Source organism: Heterocephalus glaber, unplaced genomic scaffold (genome assembly GCF_053883595.1).
Source record: "Heterocephalus glaber isolate CG9 unplaced genomic scaffold, H.glaber_assembly_v1.0 deba00000122, whole genome shotgun sequence".
In the NCBI taxonomy this organism is placed as follows: domain Eukaryota; kingdom Metazoa; phylum Chordata; class Mammalia; order Rodentia; family Bathyergidae; genus Heterocephalus; species Heterocephalus glaber.
The window spans coordinates 81,018,315-81,045,705 of record NW_028258138.1 but is presented as its reverse complement, the minus strand read 5'-3'; the positions used below and the strand labels follow the sequence as shown (position 1 = coordinate 81,045,705).

Genomic DNA, 27,391 nt, shown 5'->3' with positions numbered 1-27,391 from the left:
TAAAACTAGGTCCGGGGATTTAGCTCTGTGATTCCACCACCTGCTTCGCAAGCACAAGGTCCTGAGTTTGATCCCCAGTACCAAAAAACTGAAACAAAACAAAACAAAAATAGTAATAAAACTACCAGAAATAAATGTGACTAAAGGTATGGAGGCCATCTTTAAAAGTAACTGTACCAATATTAACTGTAACTTCAGATGAATATTATTCCTAAATATTCCTAAATAGATCAATTATTATAAAGATGATAGCTCTCTAAAATTAAAGTATGCAATCCTGTAAAATCTCTAGAAGTCATTTTTATGCAAATGGGCAAGCTCATGAAAGATGCATGTGAAATGCACAGGCCTAAGAATTCCCAGGCAACCCTGAAGAGAAAGTAAAAGTCAGAGAGCAATGGCACTGATTACCGAGACTTATCAGAGAGGTGCAGTTATGAAGAGTGTGATATTAGTGAGCGGTGGAGGAATGGAGGGAAGATGTGCTCAGAGACAGAGCGGCACATGCACTGCGGCCTGCTTCGCATGGAGACGCCCTGCGCTGAGCAGGGTGGCGGGGTGATCTGCTCAGTGAAGGCACTAGATGGCCTGGACATCCACGAGGCCAAAGAACGTGAAGCTTCTCGGCCATTTACACAGGCCCTGAGGATCATCACCGGGCATAGCTGAGCAGGGAGTGAAGCAGGCGCAGGCGCAGGAGGGCGGCTGTGTAGGAGCCTGGCAGTAAAGGCCTGATGAGGTGCAGGGTGCAGACATAACCACCAAGTCTGCCCTTCCCCGGAGTCTGGGAGGGGAGGGGACTGCAGGGCACACATCTGAGGCCACTTTGGAAGAGTGGAGGGCGAGAAATGGCAAGATCTCCAGAAAACAAAATCAGGAATGGGGAATGAAAGATGTTTGCTCCTAAATTACTCTCCTACAGGGACAAAGCATATGATGCCCTTTGTGGAGCTAACATCATTAATTTTTTCTAGGTGGTTTGAACCTTTTGTCATGCAGTGGCTGGATGAGAATGAAGACGTTTCCATGGAGTTCCTCCACGGAGCCCTGGGAAGAGACAAGAAAGACGGGGTGAGTGTCGCCCTGACTGTCACATTGCTCACCTTTCAGCTAATGGGAATTCGTTAGGCTCATTGTGATCAATTCCCCAACAACCAAAATAAATGACACAATTTCAAGGGCTAGTCGGAACCTTAGGAAATTGCTTAAATTAAAAACAAAAAAGTCAACCACTGTTTTACCCTGAGAGGCATTACTTCTTGAATCAGACTGATGCCTGGAGTTCCCCTGAGCTCGACAAGCCTCTCTGCTGTCCGGAGGCTGTGCAGGCCCCAGCTGGCCCTGGCCCTCCCAGCAGCCCAGAGTCTGCACTCTCCACGTGCCTGGGAGGAGGCTGAGCTAGGGAAGAACCATCCTGCGATTCAGCACATGCCCAATCAGCAGTGCTTGTCCATGACCTCAGTTCCACTGTGATTTCCAGAAAAGGCTGTGGACCCTTTGAAAGTGAGCGAGCATTTCCTGACGGGGGCGGGGGGCAGGCTGGGATTGTGCAGGGAGTTGGGCTGTGGTGTGAACTGCTGGAGCCTCTCCCTGCACGCGATGTGACCATCACACGGCTCTGCCTCCTGTCCACAGTTCCAGCAGACGTCTGACCACGCCCTGTTCTCCTGCTCTGTGGTCGACGTCTTTGCTCAACTGAACCAGAGCTTCGAGATTATCAGGAAGCTGGAATGCCCTAACCCTGAGGCACTGTCTCACTTGATGAGAAGATTTGCAAAGGTGGGTTAAGGGGGGACTCTTTCCTGGGGTTTGGTGGGACCCCGACCCCATCTGTCTGCAGCCTGCAGGAATGATTTCCCTTGTCTCCAAGTATGTCACCTGATCCTGTGCAATTGCATACACTTCCCATAGCTTTAGTGTGGATTTATCATCTCAAAGCCCATCTAGTGTTCAGAGTGGTGACGTGGTCATTCGAAAATGCAGAGGCCACTGTGGGTGGTGGAGTCTTTCCATTTCAGAGGTGGTGGTGCCTTGCAGCCGAGCCTTGCCACTTCTTCTACATGATGACAAATACTTGCTGGCAGACACTGCAGTAGAATGAAACACGTGGGAGGGATGACAGCTGGGTTCTGATTCCACATCAGCCAATGACTGTCCCTCGAATCTCAACAGTGCGATCAGTTTTCGTGAATTTGGTTTAGCCAGATTTCTCTGAAGGCCTCTTTGCTTCTTGAAACAGCCACCTTGCTCGGTGCTCCGACATTGCCAGGAGTTTTGGGGAAAGACAAAGAATTAGAGCCACAGTCTCTGCCCATCACATCTTACCCCCAGATCCTATATGATACACTGGGTGGAAGGTGGCAGAGTGACAGCCCCAGCTCAGGTGTGGTGGGGTCTGAGGGAACTGAGCAGAGGAGCTGAGGCCAGGACACAGAGGCTGTAGAGAGTGTGGAGCTGGTGGGCCCTGGGGGAGAGGGGCCTTGGGGAGGGGCTGGCTGTGCCCCAGGGAGGGCAGCAGGGGAAGTGCAGGCCGAGAGGGCACACCAGATCTCCTGCTCCCTTGGGGAACCCTGAGCTTTTGGGCACTTGGGCAGGTCGGGTGCAGCAAACACAGCCCTCAAGGGGTCTGCTCTGGTCTCCGTGTTTCCCGACATCTTTTGTGAGTGCAGGTCTGACCCCGCGGGTGACTGTGGCAGGTGGGTGTCCTTCCCAGGAGGCCTCGCCTGTGACCTCGGAGAGCTCAGCAGGGCAAAGCTGTGGTGGTGCCAGCCTCAGGGGCTGTGGTCAGGGCCCAGGGTTGGCAGATATGGAAAGGCCCAGAGCGAGCATTTGACTTTTATGTGTGACCTGTTAGCAAGGAAGGAAATGCTAAAATCCAGCTTATATAGTGCCCTTTTCCTTTTTCTGCACTGGGGATTGGACCCAGGGCCTTCACACAGAGCTATACCCCTGCCTTGTTTTATTTTTTATTTTGAAGCAAGGTCTCCCTAAGTTGTTAAGTTGCCCAGGTTCAGCTCAAAATTGCAGTCCTCCTGCCTCAGCCTCCCAGAGTGTTGGGATTACAGGTGTGCACTATAATGCCTGGCTTAATTATACGCTGTTTAAGATATTGCATTAGTTTCTTAGGGCTGCTCCAGTAGAATACCACATACTGAGTGGCAGTATTTCCTCACAGCCCAGAAAGGCAGAAGCCCATGACTAAGGCGTCCACAGCTCGGTTCTCCTTGGTCTGCAGTTGGCACCTCCAGCTGCGTCCTCACACCGGGTCTCTGTGTCACCTGCCCCTGGGGACTCTGAGTCTGGGTCGCCTCCTCTCACAAGTGCACCAGTCACCTCTGACTAGGAGTCATTCTAACTCAGTTGCCTCTGTGAACTCCTTTCTCAGAGTGATGCTGTGAGGTGCCAGGCTGGGGGTCCCTCTCGGGGTGTTGAGGGAAACGGCATGTTCATAGCAGATCTGTGCACTGAGCATGCTGCTGCTCGTGACCACAGCCTTAGTAAGCACAAGTGTGTTCTTCATGACCACAGAGTCTAAGGCCCAGGCCCTCACACATGCAAGGCACAGTCTGACTTCCCACTGGCCCTTTCTCTTAGAAAAGTGTAACAGTTCTCACAGATGGTGAGGAAAGGCATCTGGAGAGAGAAACAGCTATGAGCCATGACAGGGTAGTCCTGCTGAGGTGACTTAATACAAACACTCCGTAGTTTAATGCCTCAAAGATCTACCTCCAGGTCATACAACATCAGACACCTTCAGGTGACCCTGTCAGGCAGCTCACCACCATCCCATAAGCCACAGGGTGGCTCCCTGATGTGGGAAACATGGAGTTCCTGGGAGGTTCCAGGCTGAAGTGGAGAATCAGGCCCCTGGGAAAGAGCCCTGAAGATCAGGCAGAGGGCCTCGACTGCCTCTGCAGAAGTGAGGAGCCATGAAGGATTTTAGGCAGACAGCTTCAGCCTGGATGCCACTACAAGGGTTGTTCTCCATCAAGTATGTGGACTTCACATCCTTCTCTATTACTAAGGAAGACTGAAATAGTAGTATGGCTTATGTCTAGATGTCCACCCCCAAGGGTTCATGCAGGCATGGGCAGGGCTTTTGGAAGGTGGCTGATTAGGGTACGTGAATGTGGACTAAGAGTGTCATACTGGGATTAAGGGTGTGGATAATGGAAGCCCCACTGGGTGTGGGAGGCACTAGTCAGTGGACTTGTAGCCTGGATGGAATATAAAGGGACAGAAAGAAGGCAGGCTGCTGCTGCTGCTTGCTGATGGCTGATTCCTGTCTACCCTGCCATGGGCTGTTTCTCCTCTACCATGCCCTCCCCCCCGGCCTTGGAGCCATCCAGCTATGAACTGAAACCTCTAAAGCCCATGAGCTGAAATAAATCTTTCCTCCTTTAACTTTGGATGTAAAGTATTTTGTCTCAGCAACAAGAAAAGTAACTAAGACAAGTAACTTCCCACCTTTTTCAATAACAGCTAAGAATCATTTGTTTTGGTCATTCCTAAAGTGCACTTTCTTGGTAGAGGGTGACAGTTTCACAATATGGCCAAATCTGCAGAAAAATTAGTCTGAAAGCTCCTTAAGTCTTTTCTTCACTAGCAGCTGAATGTGGAGTAAATGCCAAAAAAAGAACGAAATGAGGTCACTAGAGATGTCATGTTGGACAAAGAATGTGGCATGCTGTTCTTGGAGGCAGGGTCACAGGAGCGAGTATTCAAAGTCTCTGAGTTAATATATTTAGTAACTCGCTACTGTAGCTGTGCAGAGCATCAGGATAAAGAGGGGTCCAGTGGGAGGAATCGGGAGCCCGGGTGACAGGTACCGTTGGGGTGGAGGTGCTGAGCTCTAATCCACAGCTGCCGAGCGCACTGGGAGTCCTTCGATGTGACAGGACTGGACTGGAAGGGCAGGTACAGTCACTGAGTACACGCATTCCCTGATGCAAGAGAGGAGACTTGAGACCCTGTCCATGTCCCTGAAGAGGTGTGTGCCTCTGTCAGCACAGTGATAAAAGACAGTGGCAAAACAGTTTTAATCCATGGGAGGGCAGTGATACCCAATTGTTATCACAGATCCAAGATGAAGACATTTCTGAGGGAGTAGAAATTAGTGATTTGCATTGAAAAGGAAATTCTAAACTGGGTGTGGCGCCATACACCTGTGATCCCAGCACTCTGAGGCTGAGGTGGGAGGACTGCAAGTTCTAGCCCAGCCTGGGCAACTTAGCAATGTAATGAGACCACGGCCCTGTCTCAAAATTTAACAATTACAAAAAGAGGGCAGGAAACATACCTCAGTATGAAGGCCCTGGGTCCAATCCCCAGTGCTGCCCCTCCAAAAAAACAAAGAAAAGAAAACTTGGAAGGATGACTTAGGAAATTATGTCAGTGCTCTTTTAACCCTCTCAGTGTTTTATAATGTAAAATAAGGTAAAATCAAATACATAAAGTAGAAATAAGTAAACATCATTCAAATCCATTTTATCCGTAACTCTGTAATTTATATTTTCTGTAAAAATTAAACTGTGTATGATTAACACTGTGCTGTTTTGCAATAGCTGCTGACCATTGACAGGGTTTGGGTGCTTTTTAAATCTCAGCAGAAGGGGCCCTTAGTCTTCAACGCCCTGCCCTCCCAGGTCGAGGACCCTCGTGTGGAAACACTGGACGCACCTCTTTCCCAGGAGGAGCCGTCAGCCAGGCCTGCGGAGCTGGGGTGACCTGGGGGACGGCAAGGGGACAGGGACACTTGGCTTGTCCTCAAGAGCCTCCTGAGAGGGGGCACTGGGCAGAGGGCTGGGCCCACAGCCCTCACAGAGGCTGTGCTGGCCGCAGGCAGTGAGTGCCCCTGTGGCCCGATCCTAGAGGGGCCGCTTCTGAGGCCAGGAGCTTGACAACATGGTGAAGGAGACGCTCGCATCCTGTGACCGGATCCTAACTGCAACCAGGGCAAGAATTCAGGAGCACAGGGACCCGCTGAGCATTGCACGTGTTTGTTTCTGCTGCACAACAGCCCCCTTGGACTGGGGCCTGTCATCTCCCTCTTTGTCAGCCGATGACTCAGGCTCAAAATACCTAAGGACTGAAACAAAGCACCCAACCTGAAAAGCATAGATGGATGCTTCAGCTGGCGCAGCCCTCCCACCCTGAGGAGCCCAGAGCAGGGGCTGAGACACAGCCCACTGACCATCCTGAGCCGCCTGTGAGGCAGGGAGGAAGCGCACCCTGTGCTGCAGTGCACGGGTCCAGCAAGACGACCTCCCGGGATGACCACTGCCTGTCCTCCTGCCCTGCACACGGCACAAGCAGAAGCTGCACTCTGAACCACTCTGCCCCTGCTGGCCCTAATCCTGGATGATGCACAGAGCACTGGGGCGTCAGCAGGGCCTGTCCCACTCTGCCCTTGGCCTTGGCTCAGGACCCCGCTGCTGACCCTCCACACCCCGCAGTGGCCACGCTCAGGTCAGAGCTGAGGTGGGTGTGTTCTCCTCCTGCCCAACTGTACCTGCAGCAGAAGGCTCCTTCCCACCACAGTCCTGCTAGTCTCATCCCTTCTGAGCCTGAGCTCTGAGGGAGCCCGGCGCCCCTCCTGATGTCTGGGCTGAGCTGCCCGGTGGCCGTCCTGGTCTCCAGCACCACTCACTGCCACAGCCCAGCGCTCCCCAAAGCTCCCCTTGGAACCTCAGCCCTCACACCCAGCACCCTGCCCTCTGGGCCTTGCTGGGGCCTCCCTGGGGAGCAGCTGCCCACGGGACAGTCCCTGCACCCTGCAGGCATTTGCAGGGACAGTGGCTCTGGAACTTGGGTGAGCATCAGGACCACCTGGAATGCAGGGCCCAGCCAGAGCTGGGATGGGGTTGGAGCCTCTGCACCCCCAGTCCCCAGGTGAGACGTGCGAGGCGCTGCTGACCCCACACCCACTCAGCACCCATCAGGCAGGAGCCAGTCCTGACCACCGGGGCTCAGGCTCTGCCCTGCCACTGTGCCCAGTGTGTAGCCCCAACTTCGAGTCCTCCAGGCAGAAATCCAGGGGCCCGAGGGACAAAGCAGAGTCCTCCCACCCTGGGATTCACCAAGTGATCAGACAGGGTCGAGGCTGTGCTCTGTTCTCCAGAAAAACAGATGAGCGCACACGAAGCAGGCTCTTTCGCTGGCCGCCCGGCAGATGTTTAAGGGACGCCGAGTTCTGGGGATTCTAAGCTGCCCTCACTTTCCCCTGACAAACCAGAATGTCTCCTCAGCCGCAGGCCGTGGCTGTGCTTGCTTTAGTTTTTACCATACAGTGAGATGAGTCCTGCGGGTGACACTGCTGTCAGAATTGACAGCAGGGTCCTAGGTTCTGGGAGAGGGGACCCCTCAGGAAAACCGTAGGCTGGTGCAGTGTTCGTCTACAGTAAGAACAGAGCCACGCTGGAAGAGCTGCAGTCCGATTAGCCAGCTCAGATAGGCTGCTCCACTGCGATTAGATCTTAGCTTTTTCAGGCCAACTTTCCATTTAAATTGATGCACGTTGTCACAGCACTGTGTATTTCCACTAAATATCAGCCTTCTCTCTGTATGTTATCCCTAATTCCACGTTTCCATTGTAAAAGTCCATACAAGTTCATAGTCGCATTTGGTGGGTTTGAGCCCGTAGGTTAAACATTTCTCCTTTAGCTTAACACTTTGGGAGGTTTCTCCCAGTTGATTTGAACCACTAAAACAATTCAGTCAAATATACAAAAAACAAAATAAAAGCTTTTTTTCTCTTTGCTTTTCTATGAGAGAGATGACATATTTCTACTATTGTGGTTGCTTCATCTTTTCCAAGAAAATCACATGCACATTGGGCTTATGTTACTTCAGGCCATGTGTGACAGCAGCAGATGCAAACTCATCAATATATCATTAAATGAGTGTAATAAAATTTACTTAACATAGTTGATTCATTTTTCTCTATTTTGCATGTTTAATGGAAGCTTTCAGAGAGCACAGGCTCAGAATTAGATACCAGAGAAAGAAAATGTAGAGTTAGGATGAAAAGGCAGCAATGGGGGAGTGACTAAGCACTATTTTCAGCAGGTAATATGTTATTAAGTAACATAGTAAACAGGAGGTAAATGCATTGTGGAGCAGAGATAGTCCATGGGCCTCCTTTCTGTCACTGTCTGACCCCCACAGCTTACAGGAGAAAGGTTTATTTGGCTCTCAGTTGCGGAGGGTTCAGTCCATGGTCAGCTGGGTCCAAGGCAGAAGTGGTTTGACAGAAGATCCTGGAGGAGGAAAGCTGCTCAGCCATGGACACCAGGAAGCAGGAGACCCGGAGAGAGGGAGGAAGGGGTGGGGATAGGATATGCTCTTCCAGCCCACACCCCGGGACGCATCTCCTCCAGCAAGGCCCCACCTCTAGCAGCACAGGAAGCTAGGAACCTATCAGTGGGTTGGCCCATTGATGAGGTTGATGTCCCATCATCTAGTCACCTTTCAAAAGCCCCACCTCTGAGCCTCCCAGGCGAACATTTTTTATCAAAACCATAAATGATAGTGCGATATAACAAAAGCTGCAGTTTTAGGTTTTCAGAGGTGATTTTTTATAGTACTGCCTACAATTTGTTATCACTGAAAATAGCCATTGCTAAGTGATACGTAGAGAAATGCTCGGATCCCCACTTACCTATGTGGTATTTAAGAATAATGGAGAAAGTTGGGAAAATATCCAACACATAAAGTTTTGGCATGGTAAGTGTGGGCTGGGGACACAGAGTTTGGAGCTAAAAATCATAAGATATGATACAAAGCATAAAGCATCTATTCAGGCAAGGGGATAAGGCACTCTAGATGGTTAGACATTAAAGACCCCACTCACAGAGGAGTTTCCAGATGGCCACTACATCTTCTTGGGAAAGCTAGCAAATAAAGGATTTTGTGATGGTGTAGATTGTGTGAAAATAGAACAAACCCATGTTGAATATCTTCCAGAAGTACTCAGAGCTATGGCAAACAATCATTTAAATACAGTAGTTTAAATGTCTTTCGGCAGCGGTTAGATTGGACCGACATTGATGGCTCACTGAGCTAACAGGCCATTGCCCCTGCCTTAGCACTAGCTGCGATAGCACACACAGCTACAATCTGTGTACTCACCCAATAAACTTCCCCATGTTCTCTTCCTCAGACCATCAGTAAAGTGCTGGTCCAGTATGCTGCAATTGTGAGCAGTGATTTCAGCTCATACTGTGATAAGGAGAACGTGGTGAGTAGAACTGCCTCTGGTTTCTTGATTATTCCTCAATCGAGTTTTACTTCTTCCAGCTCAGGGTGAGCAAGAGAAGTTTATTTCTGTTTTCATAAAAGGTCAGAAATAGGAATTTCAAGACTTTCTTTGAATTGTAAGATTTGTTCCTTAGTGATCTTGAACTCATTCCAGTGCAGGTTGAGAGCATTTCATGCTGATTTATGGTTTCCCATTTTGATATGGAGTAAGATGAGAACCCACAGATCAAAAAGCACTGGAGCGACATCAGCTAGTTTTACCACGATACCGACACTAATATAAGTGTGCTTTAGTCTTTCAGCCTTCAAATAAATTGAGAAGGGTGGTTCATATGTAGAACAGTGCTGATTCCTACTGGGAATTATTAATTCAACACTTTTATATGACTGAGGAAGTATTTATAAATTCCAAACCAGTATTGTATCTCACTCCATAAAGGAATAAAGAGAAGCAAGATGAACAAGTTAGGTGATAAAGTGTTTTGTGATGGTGCAGATTGTATTAAAATAGAGTGGACCTATTCTTGGGATAGAATCTGTTATTTTTATGATGGAAGGCGAAAGCTTTCTTATTTACTATTGGTAGTATCAGGAGAAATATGTGGTAACATTTTTTTAAAAGAGCAGTATATAAGGCAAAGTGGTTAAATAATGAGTACAGGATTTTTAAGGGGAAAACATGGGTTTTTTACATTTGAAAGAGAAGTCAGTCCTCCCTATCAGGCAAGTCTGGAAGAGAATTCCAAGGGAGCAGTGACTGATCTTGCTGAAATCCTCGTGGCCTCCCACCCACAGCCTGTTCTTTCCCCTTTCCCTGAGATTAATATGCCTCTCGGAAGCTGATTACAGGTCCCAGACAGCAGCAGTGACTTCTAATTGCCATTGGCTAGAAATACTCACAAAGTGAGACAGCGCAACTGTACCTTGGGAGCATATGCTTCTAATTAAGGATAAAGGATGATGCACGCCTAAAGTGTTCCATCAAAGCCAAAGCAGGACCCCTCCATGTCAGAAGAGGCTCTGTTGGTATTGGGATAGCAAAGTCCCAAAAGGTGGTTAGAGACACCAAGGCTGAGCCTGCGGGTCAGAAAGGAAAATTAACATTAGAAGCCTCTGCAGACCTCTGCCTTGTGGTTAACGTCCTATATTATATTTATATTGAAACCCCAAGATAAAAATTGTACACCAGAATTTACTGTACTGTTCTATGTACTGTTCTGTATGTTTCACACTTTTCAAAATCAATTTTATACATAAAGTTTAAAAAATCCCTTGTGATGTATAGTACAAGAGCTTTTCTTCAGCTTTTCCTCCCTCATAGCTGGTGTCCTGACCAGTCTTGCATTCCATGGCTTAAACACAGGGGTCACCTTAGCCTATATGAGGAATACCAGCTTGCTGTTCTGTGTGAGTCTCCTGTTGAGACACTGGGAAGGGGTGTGTGTGTACGTTTGCATGGGTGCATAGCTATCATCACCAATTTATTTCAGTATCAACACCATTGAAATTTATTGTACATGTCATGGTATGTGTCTGATGATGGATCCATCTCATCTGCAAAGGAGCTAGAAACTTTTATAGTTAGACCCTGTTTAACATATGACCACAACATTTGATTTGTCAGGGATCAGAATTGAAGACTACAGGACAACAAAATGTCTATGTCAGAATACTTTTTTCCACTGTGGCATTTTAAATTGGAAATTGAACAAAATGTTTTATCCATTTTATCCCAACATTCCAAAAGATATCAAGTTATCATTCTCTAATTCAGAATTACTTTATTTTGAGTAATTTTTTTTTAATTTTTCAACCCTATAAACACTTCTCCTCTGAAGGAATGATCCTAGTGTAAACAAAAGTAACTTTCCTCGTATTGCTGGCCCCAGCTGCTCTAGAACAAGGTCAGTGTAATGAGTCAGGGTATTCTGAGCAGAGGCAGAAGGGGACATGAGGAGGTACAACTTGGCCTCAGGCCGAGGCTCTTTTGTCTCACCGAGCCCCTCCGGCAGCGGGCCTTTGAATTGGGTTAATGCTCCCTTGGCTCTGAATTCCTTTCTTCTCTTTTCATTTACTCTGGGGTTGTTTAAAGTAAGCTATTTCAAGATTAGATTTAAGGTAGATTTGTGTAATCTAGTTGTCATTAGTGATTTGAGAAACTGATTAAATAAAAGTGAACTTTGAACATTTCAAAGTCAGGAAAGCCAGCTGAGGAAGGAGAGTTCCCCTGCCCTGCCCTGCCCACCCGGCTGCACCTCCTCTCTCCGCTGCCACCCCTGAGGCCAGTAGCTGTCCATGCCCAGTGAGCTTAGTGTCTACACACTTGGTTCCCAGCTGCTTTCTCTGCTGGAAATGGTTGTAGTGAGAAACCTTGAAGGTCTGTAGGTTGGCCTTTGTCTGTGAAGCTGGCACTAGAGTCCAGTGAAATGTGCCAAGGCCGAAGGCGTTGGGTGGTAACATCAGATAAGCACAGAAGAGCCGAGCTGCTTAGGCCCTGGGAGCAGGGGAGGAAACCTTCGCCCAGAGCCCTCGGCTGCTCCATACGGTCATGGCCACTGGGCCTGGGACCCCTTTCTGTAGGACTGCCCATATCAGGCCAGGTCCTCCCCTTCTAGAGCGAAAAGGAAGACTGGTGAACGGAATGTAAATTTCTGGTGGGAAAGTACGTTGGTTTGGTTTGTGGCCTTGGGACTGGAAATGTCCACTGCTGCTGTGGAAGGAGGAGCCTGGGCCGAAGAGCTCCAGCCGGCTGGGATTGGAACCGCCGGGGCAAATCTCAGTTACCTATAAAAAGAAAATGGCTAGGGAAGGGATGGAATAGACATTTACAATTGCTTTCATAAATCAGAGTTGGGATGTGATCACTTTAGGAGCCAAGTAGGAAACTCTTCAAAGCTCAGTCATATGGCTGAAGCAACAGCGAAACCTCCCCCGGGAGCGACCCCTGTGTGCGGCACGGCCCACCCCACTCCCCGCAGCTGGGAGCTGCATCCACCCTCCTTTCTGGCTCTGTCTCCCTCTCGACCCAAGGCTCTTTGGAATCAATATGCAATTAAGTGAGCCCACAATGACCGCAAATTCTATTTTCCAGTTGGAAATTAATCTCTACCTTTCTGTGAGCATATCTGCTCCAGTCACAGAGCTCCACATCTTTGTCACTGTCGTATTTCTGCCTCTTGGGAAGCAAGGCAAGAAATGCTTTGGAGCATGTGTTATGCGGTCTTCGAGACAGGAAGGGCCTAGCAGCAAGGGCAACGTCTTCACCAGGAGCTGGTGACACGCTGGAAACCACGCCTGCGCCTCAGATGTGAAGGGAGAAGAAGCCCAGTGAGCGACAATGATAGATGAGGTTCAAATAGGCAAAGAGAAAAGTGGGAAGGGACGGGTGCTGGCATGCGGCTGCTCAGGCAGCAGGACGGCCCACCGAGGTGGAGTTGGATATGAAATGCAGGTTGTGTTCTGGTGTTAAAACACTGAAATGACAAAAGAAGTGAAACGAATCTGTTTTTCTGAAAATAAAATTTTAAAAACAAAATGTGTTGAATCTAAGCATGAAATGCCACAATGTTACGGATGAAAGACCCCTCGGTTGCAGTCCCTGGCGTTTATTGTGCAAGGATGGCCCTCAGTTTTGTTCCTCAAAATGGTCATCATATTTTTCTGTCCTTAGTTGTTAAAAGCATCCTGTCGAGAAGCAGAATTATTACATTTGCCAAATAGACAGGTCATCAGTGCTAGGCATCTGCTCTTGTGTTTCAGTTATGCTGTCCCTTCTCAGTAATTCCGTACATGAGGGATGTTCACAGTGCTCTTTGTTTTCTGTGTTCAAAGCCCTGCGTCTTGATGAATAACATCCAACAGTTGCGCGTCCAGCTGGAAAAAATGTTTGAGTCCATGGGAGGGAAAGAGGTAAGTCTGGCTTTACCCCTGCATGTGTCAGAAACCTGCTTAGAGATCACTAGCAGCTATCTCCATTATGAAGGTACTTTAGTTAAATTTAGGTGACTTATCAAGGGGCTGGAAGTGATAATGTTCTAAAAGTCCCATTAAGAGTTCAGAGAATTCTTATCTTCCCCAGAATAGTGAGTAGCAGTGTGAACGGGGGAGGGAGAGGGTTTTGCTTGTGTGTGTGTGTGTGTGTGTGTATACACAAGTAAGTATGTGTGTATACTGATGGCCTGTAAAGTACCACAGTATAGAGTTATGTGGTATTTTACAATGCCAGTTTTGGTGTTTGTTCTGAAATGTGCTTTGTGGCACTAGTGTTTCAATAGATCAGTGCTTTATTTTCCACATCAACAAAGCCGTGTCGAACGTGTCATGTGCTGTGTCTGTAATGTGTCCTGTCTCTGTCCATCGTCTTTGGCTTGCGATTCCATGAACAGAAGGAGGAAGGAGAAAGATTCTCTTACGAGGTTTGTGCTGGCGAGCATCTTGCCTTTACCTGGCTGCTTTGCCCTCACCCCATGGACCTCTGCACTTCCTACTGGTTCTCGCCTGCTTGTTTGGATCAGGCCAAGAGAGACTAACTGCGCAGCCACCTCTTCTGCCTGCCCTGGCCTTGCTTCCTTTCCCGCAAACCGGTGCGAGTGTCTGGGCTTGAGGACTGGAGGAGGCGTCAGGAGGCGAGACCTCCCTTCCCCACTGGTCAGGGCCTGGCAGCCGTGTGCAGGATGTGTGATATTTCTGTCCCGGGTATCTTCACTTCACCCTTGCTATGGCAAGATTATGAGGCACATGCAGGGCAGGCTGGGCTGTCCAGGAAACAGCCCTTGCATTTCTAAATCTATGAGGCTGAAAGCACTTCTCGATCAAGCCTCTTGGTGCATGCTGTTGCTTTGGACCCTAAGGGAAACTGAACCCGCCCCCCTACCCCACCCCAGCAATGCCTTTTTCATGTTCGGCCTTTTAAAAAGTGGAGTTGCTACTGAGCATCCATAAATGAGCAGTGCGGGAATGTACGGATGATGGTGCAAGGCTTTTGAAAGGTGCACTTTTCTGGGCTGTGTTCCCGTGCGATCTCAAGGTGATTCATATGAAGCCGGCTTCACCCCAAAGTGTGTTCATGCTGAGTGGGAGGCTGGAGGGCGCCGGCCCCATTTCAAGTTCTGCTTCTGGCATCAGTGAGCAGTCGGGGTCACGGCCTGAGGTTCCTGCTGTACCCTTCCTGAGGTTTTATATCCAGACCGTGAGGTTCATTTGCTGTTTGGAAAAGTAGCCACGAAATGACCGATTTCTTGTGGGGAATCTTGTCTCCTTTCCGGGAATGTTAGGGACCAGAAATCATGGAAGAATTAAGGAGGGGTGAAAGTGTAGAGTCCAGGGATTTCTCCCTGTGCTGCTTCTTCACGCCACTCTGTCTGAACACTAACATGAGCGCCATGTTGCTGGGCCGAGTTGTATCCACCGGGAGAGCAGACACCGGGCCACACCTGCGGGCGCCGGGCCGACCCCACTAGGCGCATGAGAGAGTTGGATAGGTGTTCTATCCGCAGTCATGGGTATGGCTCCCACCCAGGCCTCCCACGTGCTAGGCTCACTTTGCCACAGAGCTACATCCCCAGCCTGAAGATGGATCTCAGTTCATAGAAAACGATTGGTTTGAAATGTGCACATTTCACGTTACAAATTTAATTTCAAACAAATGACTAAATCACAGTGCTCCTGTTTTTACTGGAGAAAATGGAAGACAGGAGATTGAACTGGGTGCCTTCTCTCAGTATCTATTTGTCAAACTCCTCGTGCATGATTTAAATGGAAAAAGCAATTCAGCAAGTGAGTGGGAAGAAATGGAGGCCGGGCTCCGCTGCACATCTGTGGGGGCAGCACTGGCCCCGCTCTCTGCGCCCCCCAGGGAAGGGTCCCCTGCTTCGCCTCCCTCTCCACCGACTCTGTTCTCATGCCTCTCTTCAGGGAGTTTCTTTTCTCTGCTCTCCTGTTTTCGCCCCTTCTTTTTCAGCTGAGAAGTGTTAAGCTGGCCCCAGCAGAGGGTTCAAAGTAGTGAGAAAAAGCAAAACTCAGAGTGTGAGTGTAAGACACGGCCTCCAGAGCTGGGCATGGTGCTGCAATGCCTATAAACACTGCACTAGGGAGGCTGAGGCAGGAGGATTGCTGTGAGTTCAAGGCCAGCCTAAAGCACGTAGGGAGACCCTGTCTCACAAAAGAGAAAAGAAAAAAAAAGAAGACAAGGCCTCCGGGCAAAGGAGAATCAAATCAAAATCCTGGTTGCCAGCTCAGCCTTCTTAGGTGCAGGAGCCCAAAATAACAGGCAGATCCCTTCACAGGGCACCTGTCCGTGCCAGCGGGAGTGGAAGCTCCTCAGCCCCATGGCATCCGGAACGTAAACACATCACCCTAAGATGGGCCTGTTTGAATGAGAAACTTAATTACATGTTCATGTCAGAGATGCAGATGGGTGGATCCCATTTGCTTTATGTGGTGAACATGAAACGTGGGTGTGAGCATCTTGTGGAAATCCACCCCAGACCTCCTGGCTGGTGGCACTCGGCCACCAGCTAAGTGCTCCACCACAAACCAGAGAGATCAACTCCTTCACTGTCCTCGGGGTGCCACTCTCGACCTCCCACCCACCCAGGTGCAGGGCCCCAAGGCTCTGACCCCATGCTCCCCCGAGGGACGGCCTCCAGCAGCCTCGGCTGGCGCAGAGCTGGCTGAGCCGCAGTGCAGAGGCCTCGTGGTAGTCACTTGTGATGGCATTTCCTGTAGCACCAGTGTTCGTGGGCTGTGACTGCCCTGGGGAGACTGCTGCTCTGTTCTAGGGTGGGTGAGGTGAAAAGGAGTCAGGGGGACCCTCACGTGTGCCCTGACTGCGCCCCACTGCTGCCAGCCCACTCCTGAGTGTGGCATGCTGATTCAGTGGCAGCCAGAAGACGTCAGACTGTGGACAGTGCCAGCGAGCGTACGCAAGGGAGGACATGGTCATTCCAATCACACAGCCGACTCCTGGTCCCCTACGCAGGTCCAGCACTTTTGAGAGACTCTGCTCTGCTTACGTCTTACATATAATCCTCATAAAAGTGATGTAATTTTAGAGGCTGAGCATTGTGCTCAGGTTTCTGGCCATCTTGACTCCTATACATAAACAGTTACATAAATTAGTAATTAATAAATTAATGAGAATAAACCTGCTGCTTTTACCTTTCTCAGTAGCTACAAAATATAGAACAAAGTAAATTATAGAGTACAGTTAGATGATAAAATAGATTCAACCAGTCACATTATCTGTTACTTGCAGTTTTAAAATTATCTCCTAAAACAAGTTTAAAAACTTGGTAAACTGCAAAGGTTAAGTCTCCGTTGTCTGACTGTATTTACTATATCTTCAAAGGGTAGGAAATAAAAAGATTTCTTTTTAAAAAATATCTTTGGCCTCAAGGCGGTTACAAGGAGTAAGATCTCTTGAAACAATGTGGAGCAGAAGCCCCTAAGCACCCAGAGGAAGAGCGACTCAGGAGCCCAAGCTGGGGTTCACAGGGAGCCCTCTGCCTCTCCTGCCCTCCATGCCGACAGCATAAGGAAAACAGAGATCAGTCTGGGCATGTAGCCCAGTGGTTCTTTGGCTGCTTCACAAGCACAAGGTCCTGAGTTGGGTCCCTGGTACTGGAAAAAGAAAAAAGAAAACAGATCGGAGTGTGTGCAACACAAGGACAGAACTGACTCCTTCATTTGTTCATTCAACAAGCACTTATTTGCGAGCACCCACGGTGTGCTGTAAGTTTCAGTAGACAGCAGAAGCCGGGTAAGTGCTAGGGACCCCTCAAAAGCTTGGAGTTTACTTTGTATTAGGGGAGTCAGAACAATTCCAGAGAGAAGGTTTATGTGTGAAAAACACCTCTAAGCTGCAATTGTGGTACCGGGCTGCAGTGGCAGAGTAAACCGTGCCTCTGGCTTCCACTGGGTGGAGGAGCTCCGGGTGCGGGCACAGCGAGTCCGCAGGCGCAGGCCGTTACTTCCGGTCTAAGGCACAGTGAAGTGTGCAGGGCGGCCTTGGGTTTCTGAAGCGCACAGCTATTGCTTGCTTTCCTCCTCCTCCTGTCTCTGCAATTAGAGCTAACAAATTAGATTTAATAGAAAATTAAGAGAATAACGAGGGCGAGCAGGGCAGCTTGTATCGAGGTGATTTAATAAATATGATCAGGAACCCGGTGCTGCAGCACAGAGTTCTGCGGGCAGCTGAGTGTGCAAAACCTAGAAAAGACGAGGAGGTCGAGGTCTCCGGCCAGTAGCCCCGCCCGAATGAGATGAAGACCGGGCGGGCGGCTCCGTAGCCCGATCGCCCTGAGCGTCTGCAGGATCCCGGCCGCCTGCATCCTGCCAAGGCTCCCGTCAGACTGCAGTGGCCCTGACCTGAAGAGAACTCCGGACGGCGAATCAGCGGCACAGCCCGGAGGCTGAGTCCCGGGTCCCCTCCCTGCCCTCTGCGACCGTCCATCCCGTCCTCCCGTCCCGCTACAGTGAGCGATCAATCGCCTGCCACTGCTCATGCCTGCCCTGGCAGCCATCAGCCCCGGAACTAACTGGTAACACTCAAGGCTCTTCTCACTTGTGTTCACCTTTCTCCTTTTCTTTTTGATGGACACTCAGTAATGGCTCCCTGGGATACAATGTGGTGTTTCAGAACCACGCATACGTGTCAGTCAGTGATCAGCTCAGGTAACTGCACATTCTTCACCTGCAGTGTTGATTATCTCGTTGTGGACAGTGCAGCTGGAATCCACTTTCCTAGCTACTTCCCATGCACGTGTGTGGTTAACTCTACCCACCATGCTGTCCAGTGACTCACAGGAACTTGTCCCTCTATCTAACACGGTGCCCAGAGGCCAAACGCTCGCCCAATGGCACTGAATGCCGTTGGCTGGAGGCGTCGTCATCATGGAGAACCGTGGTTCATTGTGAGCAGAGATGTCAGCAGCCAAAGGGGACACACAGAGGAGTGCAACCTTGTGAGCAGAAGTCCCCGCTCCTCCAGGCCCGACCTCCTCCGGCCTCGTCCAGCTCCCAGCTCCCAGCTCCCGCACACGCAGCTAATGAGCTGGAACTCCCTCTGCAGTGCTCCTGGAGGGGAGTTTGGCTTTTTAATGAACATTGCTTCAGAGCAAGCAGCCCAGGGATGCAGCTCTTCACTCGGGCGTGGCGAAAGCATGACAGGTTTTCTGGGCCATGGTTTCCCCACCTGTTGAGGAGAGAAGCTGAGCTGCCTTCTGGGACTCTGTGGACATGAGCCCAGCGGCCTTGTTAGCAGTCCAGGGAGGGGCAGCGTACCTGGGGTGGGTGAGGAGGAGGAAATGTTCAAGCTCAGAGAAAAGAATGTCATGCCACTCATGTAAGGCTGGAAGATGTAATTCAAGGTAAAACAGGGCAGAAACATGGAAATAGAAAACTCCAAAATTGGCTGGGATTCACTTACTCAGAACAAATCTCAGCAGAGGAGGGAATCGTTTTTCCCTTCGGTTGTCTGGGCTGAAGAACTGAACTGCAGGTCTCAGAGGATTTCGTTGATTGGAAGCACAGTGACAGTTGGGTCCCTGCGTGCTTTCCTTAATTAGGATGGGAGGCAGCTACTGAAGTTCTGCAACTTTTGGAAACCAAGAAGTTAGAAGCACAAATTTGTACACTGTAACCGATGCATCTGGCATCATATTCTCAAAAATCAGATAGGAGAATGTCAGAGTCTATCTCTGAAAATGGTCATGTTCCTGAAGAGGGTCTCTCCAAGGAGGAATTTAACAGCAAATGAAACAGTAGCATTGTTAGAGAGCGCACATTGGCTGGCAACAGAGAGGACTCTGTGTTCTATTTCTGACAACAATCCACGTCTCTCGGAGACGCCGCAGTTCTACAGCATGATGTAGGGCTGCTGCATTCGATAGGGAATCTTCTGTTTCTTAATCATCTACTTTAGGTTAAACTAGGTTTTATAAGATGACTCCGTTCTGATAAGTGGAAGGGTTGGAGAGAATTGATCTTTTCAAAATAAAAGAAATCGAAAGATCCCGGATAAGCTTGTGTGAAATTCCCTGGTTGAAAGCCAGCTTGAGGGATCAGCAAGTATAAAGATAGGATTCGGATTGATTAAAACAACTCTGGGAACAGTGATGAGGAGGATGGGAAGGGAAACAGAAAACAGGCACACAATGTGGAGAGTATGGTAATAACTAATGTGAGAAACACGAGTCATGAAATGGAAAGCATGGGGCAGTGGACCCAGAAGGAAGCTCCCTGCATCCATCCCAGGCTCCTAGGGCATAGAGGGTGAGCCGGTCCCAGCACCCAGAAGGAAGCTCCCCCACCGCCATCCCAGGATCCTGGGGCAGAGGAGCTCAGCCAGTCCCAGCACCCAGAAGGAAGCTCCCTGCCTCCATCCCAGGCTCCTAGGGCAGTGAAGCTCAGCTGGTCCCAGCACCTGGAAGGAAGCTCCCCGCCTCCATCCCAGGCTCCTAGGGCAGAGAAGCTGAGCCAGTCCCAGCACCCAGAAGGAAGCTCCCCCACTGCCATCCCAAGCTCCTAGGGCAGCGAAGGTGAGCCGCGTGGGTGCCAGAAGCACACACCCCCACCGTGGAAATGAGAAGACACATGAACAAGCCTCAAAAACAGACTTCTGGATCACCTACAGCAACCCCAAAGGGAAACGAGATGGAACACTGATACTCAACCACCTGGACTCTCTGAACTGGCAACAAAAGAATATCTGGGAAAAATGAAATCAGAAATAATTACTCAGATAACAGCAAAGATTTTGCTCATGGTGCAAGACATAATTAATAAATCTAGAGAGGACACAGATAAAAAAATAGAGGATCTGAGGAATATGATGGAATCCCAACATAGGAAACAAATGGAATCCATAAAACAGATACAAACAGATTTCCAAGAGATTAAAAACTCCATCGAAAGTCTGCACAGCAGAATGAACCAATGTGAGGATAGAATTTCAGATATAGAAGATAAGATTGCAATAAGTGAGGAGGAAAAGAAAAATTGCTTTAAAATTGTAAAGGAACACGAGACATCAATCCAGCAGCTGCTAGACAATGCAAAGAAGAAAAACATAAGACTGATTGGAGTCAATGAAGAAAGAGGAGAGAGTGCAGATGACATAAAAAAAACTCTTCACAGAAGTGATGGCACAAAACTTCCCAAGGAAGGGAAAAGAACTTGACATACAGATAAATGAGGCATATAGGACTCCAGCTAGCCTTAATCAAAAAAAATCTACACATAGGCATATAATAGATAGGATTCCAGAAATCCAACAGAAGAATAAAATTCTACAAGCAGTGAGAGAAAAGAAACAAATCACATCCAAAGGAAAGCCCATCAGAATCACAGCAGACTTCTCAGTGCAAACCCTAAAGGCAAGAAGAGCTTGGAGTGATGTATTTCAAGCCCTAAAGGAAAACAGCCTCCAACCCAGATTGATGTACTCTCCAAAACTACCTTTCAAAATTGATGGAGAAATAAGATACTTTCATGATAAAGAGCACCTCAGGAACTTCATGAATACCAAATAGGCACTCCAAAAAATTTTAGATAATATCCTAGGAAAAGACAATGAGGATCACAACCCCAGGAAGCCCAGCAGAATGAATCCATTGGGCGTGACAAATTAAACCCAAAGGGGGAGAATCCAACAAAAAGAAAAAGTCATGACAAGCCTTTTAAAACTTTTGACTTCATCTCCCTAATGAGTGTATAATTCAATCTTATTATTGTACTGATTAGTATTTTTCTGATTCTAGAGTTGCACACCATTCCTTGTGCTATACTGGCTGTTTATCATCTTCTTATGTCTACATTTTAATTGAGTTGTCTATTAATGAGCTCTAAGAATTCTTTATATATTCTGCTCACAGGTTATATGCATTGTAAATATGGTCTGTTTAAGGACTACTTTTCATTTTAATGATGTCATTTAAAGTTCTAAATTTTGATGGAATCTCATTTATCCATTTTTTTCTTTTATACATCATGTTTTTTGTATCCTAGGTAGTTCTTGCCTACCCTGAATTCATAAATATTTTCCCTTATAATTTCTTCTTAAAGTTTTATACTTTTAGGCTTTCTTATTTAGGTTCATAGATCCCTTCAAGTTATTATTTTTATGTATGGAAAAAAAGGGTTGAGGTTAATTTTTTATATACAGATACCAGGTGTTCTAGTGCCATTTGCTGAAGACACTATCTCTTCCTTGGCTCTTGAATCGAGTTTCTAGTCTATAAAATGCTAATGTTAAATAATCTTTCAAAACTCAGTGGACCATATATGTGTGGTTCTATTTCTAGATTCTCTGTTTTATTCAAATGATCTATATGTCTTTCCTTACACCAACACTGACTTGATTACTGTAGCTTTAGAAGAAGTCTTAAAATTGGGTGCTAAACGTCTTCCAACACTGTTTTTGTTTTTGTTTTTGTTTTTGGCTTTTCTGGGTCCTTTGTACTCCTACGTAACTTTTAAATTTCAATATCCAGTTCTTCATTTATAGCAAGTACACACAGATCTGAATTTTTATATATACCTTGTGTTTTCTAATCCTGCTAAATTCAAGTACAAGTTCTAGGGGCTCCTAGAGATTTCTTAGTATTTTCTCTGTAGATGATCATTTCATCTACATATAAAGATTTTGCTTCTGCCGTGCCAATCCTGTCCTAGTTGTGTCATTTTATTGACAGACTATTTTGGTGGGGACTAAGTTTCAAAGTTTAATGGACAGATAAAGAGTAAGCATATCTGCCCTTGTTCCCCACCTTAAGGAGAAAGCATTGTATCTTCTCCATTCATACAAGGCATTCTCGCTGGAGTATGGAGTACATGTCTTTAATTTGTTGAGAAGTTTCTGTTCTACTTCTAGTCTCCTGATAGCTTTTACCATGAACAGCTGTAGAATTTGGTCCAATACTCTTTCTCCAACTAGTGACAGGATCATATGTCTTTTTCCTTTCCTCTGTTAAAATGATGACTTTTGGGAGTGGATCTTCCAATGCTGGACCAACACTGCCATCCCTATAGCAAAACCACTTTCTACATCCTGCCAGATCTGACTTCTAATAGTTTGTTTTGTTAAACAAATTTCTATCTATGTTCATACTTTTTTCTTCTATTATCTTTATCCAATTTTAGGATTAGCACAATGTTGAGTTCCTAAAATGAGGGGAGAAGTGTTCCTTCTTTTTTCTGGTTTAATTGTTTGATATAATTTATCAGTTAAAATGTTTATGAGCCTGCTGTTGTCATATAGGTAGGTTTTCAAGCTAGGAATATACTTTCTTTAATAGGTGCTATTCAAATTTTATATTTCTTCCAGAGTTAGTTTCATTAATTTGTCTTCCAAGTTACTTCTTAGAAGTTGTCAAATTTATTTCAAAAAAGATTTTTGTAATATGCTTTCTATATCCTTTCAAATTCTGTAAAATCTGTGGTAATTTCTCCTAGATCTTAATATTGTAATTTTAAAAATGTATAACTGATATTGTGTAACAGGAAGAAAAGGTCTAAAAGAGCAGGGGAATTGGGAGGGGTAGGGGAGGGAAAAAAGGGAAAGGAAAAAATATGGGAAGAGGAAAAAAATGGAAACAAGGTCTCTGCAAATAGGGAAGGGTGGAGGGGGTGAAGGGAGGGCAAGGGAAGGGGAAAAAAAATAAGAGCCAAGAGACTCATGTAATGGTACAAGATCCCAATGATGAGTGTAACTGTATTGTATACCGAAAATGTACCAATAAAGTTAATGGAGAAAAGAAAAAAAAAGAAAGAAAGCATGGGGCAGTGGAGAAAACAGGCCAGGGAAGCCATCACCCATCCTGGGTGTCCAAGTAGACAGGGACAGAAGAGGACAGAAGTCAGGGATGGCATTTGTGTTTCTGCCTACATAGCGCCTGTCACCAACCCAGGATGGAAGACATGAGGGAGAGGGAGTGAAGGGTGCCAGGTGGGAGTTTCATTCTCCATACCCTGAGACTTGGGTGTGGGGCCCCCAAAGTGGAAAAGCCCCGTGAGCGGTGAAGACCAAGACTGCTGCTCCTCTTGGAGAGTAGAGGAAGGGTCACCCACGGGTGGCGTAGAGCCGTGGGGACAGCTGATGGCCCAGGGAGAGAGTGCACAATGGGAAGGCCTGACAGGAACATCAAAGGACCAATGATGAAGGGGAGCAGGGGATTTAAAGTCAGAAGAGACAGAGGAAGCAAGCACTGAGAGCAAACAGCGTGGACGGAGGCAGAGAGGACAGACAAGGCCCCAGGCTTCGGCCCTTGAGAGTCCGGGCTGTGGCTGTGGCAGGAAACATCTCGGGAGCAAAGGTACCCTGGTCAGACCGTGCAAGGCGTCCGCCCAGGAAACACAGCTGTCTGGATGTCCTGATCTTTCCTTGTCTCCTGTCTGCACCACCTCCCTCCCACTCAGGACCACCTGGGAGCGCCTGGGAGCACAGGCGCTGGGACAGAGCACAGGGCCGGAGCCATTTAGAGGAGAGGGGTTTGGAAGAGAACAGTCCTAGGAGAGACAAGGTTGGGAGAGGCACCAACTGCCCTCACGGGCGAGGGACACGGGGGCTTTGCAGAAGGAAGTGATAAGCGAGTTGTGTTTTAAAGAGAAAGTAAAAATGAGCCTCAGGGAAAAGGACTTAAAAGGCTTAAAGGACACCTTGCCTACCAGCTATCTCTGAGGCAGGTTATCCGTAGTGCTGTCTCGATGGTGTAGAAACTCGGTTATTGCCTGTATGTGACCATATGGCTTATTTGCTCATTAAAACTACACTCTGTCAGCCTAGATTTCAGAGTTTCCGAACTTTTCTTAACATGTGGATGAAACTTGTTTGGGCAGCTTTAATGTAAGTTCCTAAATTGACTCACTGTCCTTGAGTTCTGCAAACATTTCTAAGAAATTTAACTTCATAAACGAGAGCCATCATGCCAAACATCACACAATCACAACTGGTCCCCCAACCCTCTGCTTTGATATACAAGGGCTTTGGATATGAGTGGAAGAATTATTCTTGCAAACCATGAAAGTGGTTACAGAGGTCCCTTGGATGAAATTACGCTATTTCTTCATACAGCTATTTTGATCAACCTTACATGTTTTCTTTTCTACTGGGGATCGAACTCAGGACCATGTGGTTTCAAGGCAGATGCGGTGCACTGAGCTACATCCCCGGCCACGTGTTTTCTGACTAGACATTTCTTATCACATAATTGGCTATTTCTTGAAAATCAGAAGTTGTCAAACTACAGCAGCTTAAATCCTGGACGACAATTTCATGTTTTGATACCCTCGTGTGTTTCTAGGTAGATGCAGACTAATTTGCTGTCATGTCACCAGGGCCAAAGGACCACACTGCTCACAATCCCAGGTGTGACTGTAACTTCAAGTCATTATCTTGGCAAGAGGACTAACCTGCTTTAGTGTGCACATTGCATGGTAGGTAAAAGGCAGCCCTGCCTGTCTCTGAGGACAACTCCACTCCAGCCGGGGACCCAGACGGAAACGGGCGCTTCTCTCTCACTCTCTCCGCAGACTTTGCACCAAGTGAAGTCAACCCAAAGCTGGTCCTAGAGCAATACAAAGAACATACAATAATAAATAAACATCCTGCAGGGTTCCCTAGCACTGGAGCAGCCCATCATCATCATGTTCTCTCTGCTGAAGGTTAGGGTCAGGATTTGTTAGGCTAATTGTATTTACATGCATATCAGCCTCAGTTTTTTCTTTTTAAATAAGTACATATTACCCAACTGTCCTTCAGAATCACTGCCCTCCCACAGCTTACAGCTGACTAGAACTCTCAGAAGCACACGACGCAAGGAGTTTTCACTTCTCCACTCCCAGAGCAAGGTGTGCTCTGGTGGCCATGTATCTGGGGTGGGAGTGGAGACTGCCTGACCCTGAGGACAGACCACAGATGTAGAGTCCACAAGAGTCACACTGGCTCTGACCAAGGGGCAGAAGCAAATCAATCCCCAAATTAACTGGGTTTAAATCGAAACTGACGTGGAGGAGTGGTATGATATAACCAGTGATTCTTTACTTCCTTTTCATGTTTGGTCGTGTCAGCACAGCCCAGAGTTGCCCAGCTTCTGAGGTATGTAAATAACACTCCTTCCTCACAGTGAGTGCCTCAGGGTTAGGAAGAGCTCATGGAGAATTACAGGATGGTGTCCTGCGTGAACGTATAGGGACACTGCTCAGTCCAGGACCAGGTCTGTATGTTATGGCCTGAATGTAGATGTCCTGCCAAAGCCTCTGCACCCATAAGGGGTCGCTTCTGGGACTGAGTGGGTCATGGGTGTGATTCCGGATTAGCCCCCTAATTTGATTAGCGTAGTTCTGGGTGTGGTGGGACAGATTTACTGAAAACAGAAGCCCCGCCCTGGGTGCAGGTGGCTTGTACTCTGGATGGGATATAAAGGGAAAGGGAGGCTCACTGCTTGATGCTTTTTTCTGCCTGCCTCGCCTGGACTGTCTGCCATGCCAGCCTACCTGGGAGCCACCCAATCAGGGTCAGAAACCTCTGTAAATAGAGCTAAATAAACCTTTCCTCCTTTTACTTTGTGAGTGTCAGGCATTTCGACAATGAGAAAGTGACTAAGACATAGTCTTAGGGTTTAAGCTTCTAGATTGAGTTCTACCTTTATTTGACACCCTCCTCTGCTTCTGTCATTTGGAGCCAGCCATATGTTCAGCCCCAAAGTTAGCTTGACCCCATCCTCTTCTTTCCAGCAGCAGACCGGCTTGGGCCAGAGTTACAGATATTGATGGAAGCAAACAGTCCCTGAAGGCTCTAAGAAGGGAGATTCAATTTCTGAGAACGCTCCAGTGTCCCTTTACATGAGTCCCTCTGCTTGATTTGTTGCATCTATTTGTTTTGTTTTTGCCAAAAAAAAAACACCAAAAACAATTATTTCTGCAAAAACACAACCAACCAACTGGAAAAACAAATTCTAAAATGCTTGGTGAAGGGGCAGGGATGTAGCTGAGTGGCACCGTGCCTGCCTCACAACCACAAGGTCCTGAGTTCAATCCCTGGTACTGGGGGGGAAAAAAAGAGTGGAACTAAAATGCTTGGTAAAGCGTATGTAGATATTTCACTTTAATTCCAAAAATAAATTTTGGTGTGTCTGTTTGTTGTTCACATTTGTAAGTTATTTTGTAATCTTTACTAACACAATTTTAAGAACAAATTAGATTTTAAAAAGTTGGCCTCTATGTTTGCATTGTAACAAGAAAGATCACAAATAAGTTATGTTGGTCCAATTATTTTTCTTTTGCACCTAAATTCACTCACAAGCTTAGCTTCAAGCTATAAATAATTGAATTATTAAAGTAAAATTAAAATACAGAGTTCCAACTTTGGACCTTGAACTGAGCTACCTTGGCCTTGTAGGAAAGAGGCCCCCCTGCCGTGTTCAGACAAGTGTGGGCTCGCTTGAACAATTTGTTCATCTTGTCACTTAAAATTCTAAAGTTGGGAAAATACGAAGATACTTTCCAATAAGCCACAACACATTATAGGCTTAGCATCCCTAATGCAAAAATCAAAAATCCATAATGCTTCAAAATCAAAATTTTTGTCAGCAGTGCTCAAAAAGTTTTGGACTTTGAGACATTTCAGGTTTCAGAGTTTTGGATGGCAAATGCTAAACCAATAGAGTGTGGGAAGATACTCCCAGTCTGAAAAACTAAAATCTGAAGCACTGCTGGCCCCAAGCATTTTGGATTAGGGATATTCAACCTGTTCTGAAAGTTAATTTTTAACTGAATTGTTATTTTAGTGGGACTGTTTGTTGGCAGGAATATTAAAATAGAAATACATTTTGAAGCAGTACTTGATTTTAACTAGTGTATAGTGTGGTGGGTTTTCTAAATTTCACAGGCATCGTGTTCTGCAAGATGACTTTGTTCTGCCTGGCATCCCCTGGCTGCAACCTACAAAAGCTTTGCTCCCTGCCCTTACTTGTAAGCATGGCCTGGAATCCAGTTTTTATATGGAAGAACCCTGCTGGTTACTCCACGGTTTCCTACACTCTTGCATTTGGTTTCAAAGACAAAACGAGAGAAAAGTATGTGTGTATATGTGTGGTGTTGTCTCAGGTTACCATCTAACAAGCAAAATGTCTCTAAG

The 27,391-nt window shown here is 47.2% G+C and overlaps 1 protein-coding gene across 9 annotated transcripts in view; it reads left to right on the top strand.

Moving 5' to 3' along the window:
* Unc13c (unc-13 homolog C) overlaps positions 1-27,391 on the top strand; it is a 456,112-nt gene that overhangs the window by 368,028 nt on the left and 60,693 nt on the right. For 5 of the 9 annotated variants that reach the window (XM_087217356.1, XM_087217351.1, XM_087217363.1 and 2 more), the window contains 5 exons: positions 975-1,071; positions 1,636-1,779; positions 9,161-9,238; positions 13,090-13,167; positions 13,644-13,673. In XM_087217356.1, coding sequence (XP_087073482.1) covers positions 975-1,071; positions 1,636-1,779; positions 9,161-9,238; positions 13,090-13,167; positions 13,644-13,673 — 427 coding nt within the window. Of the gene's footprint in view, positions 1-974; positions 1,072-1,635; positions 1,780-9,160; positions 9,239-13,089; positions 13,168-13,643; positions 13,674-24,557; positions 25,284-27,391 lie in introns of those variants that run through there. The other 4 variants (XM_087217371.1, XM_087217368.1, XR_015453493.1 and 1 more) reach the window with 3 other exon arrangements.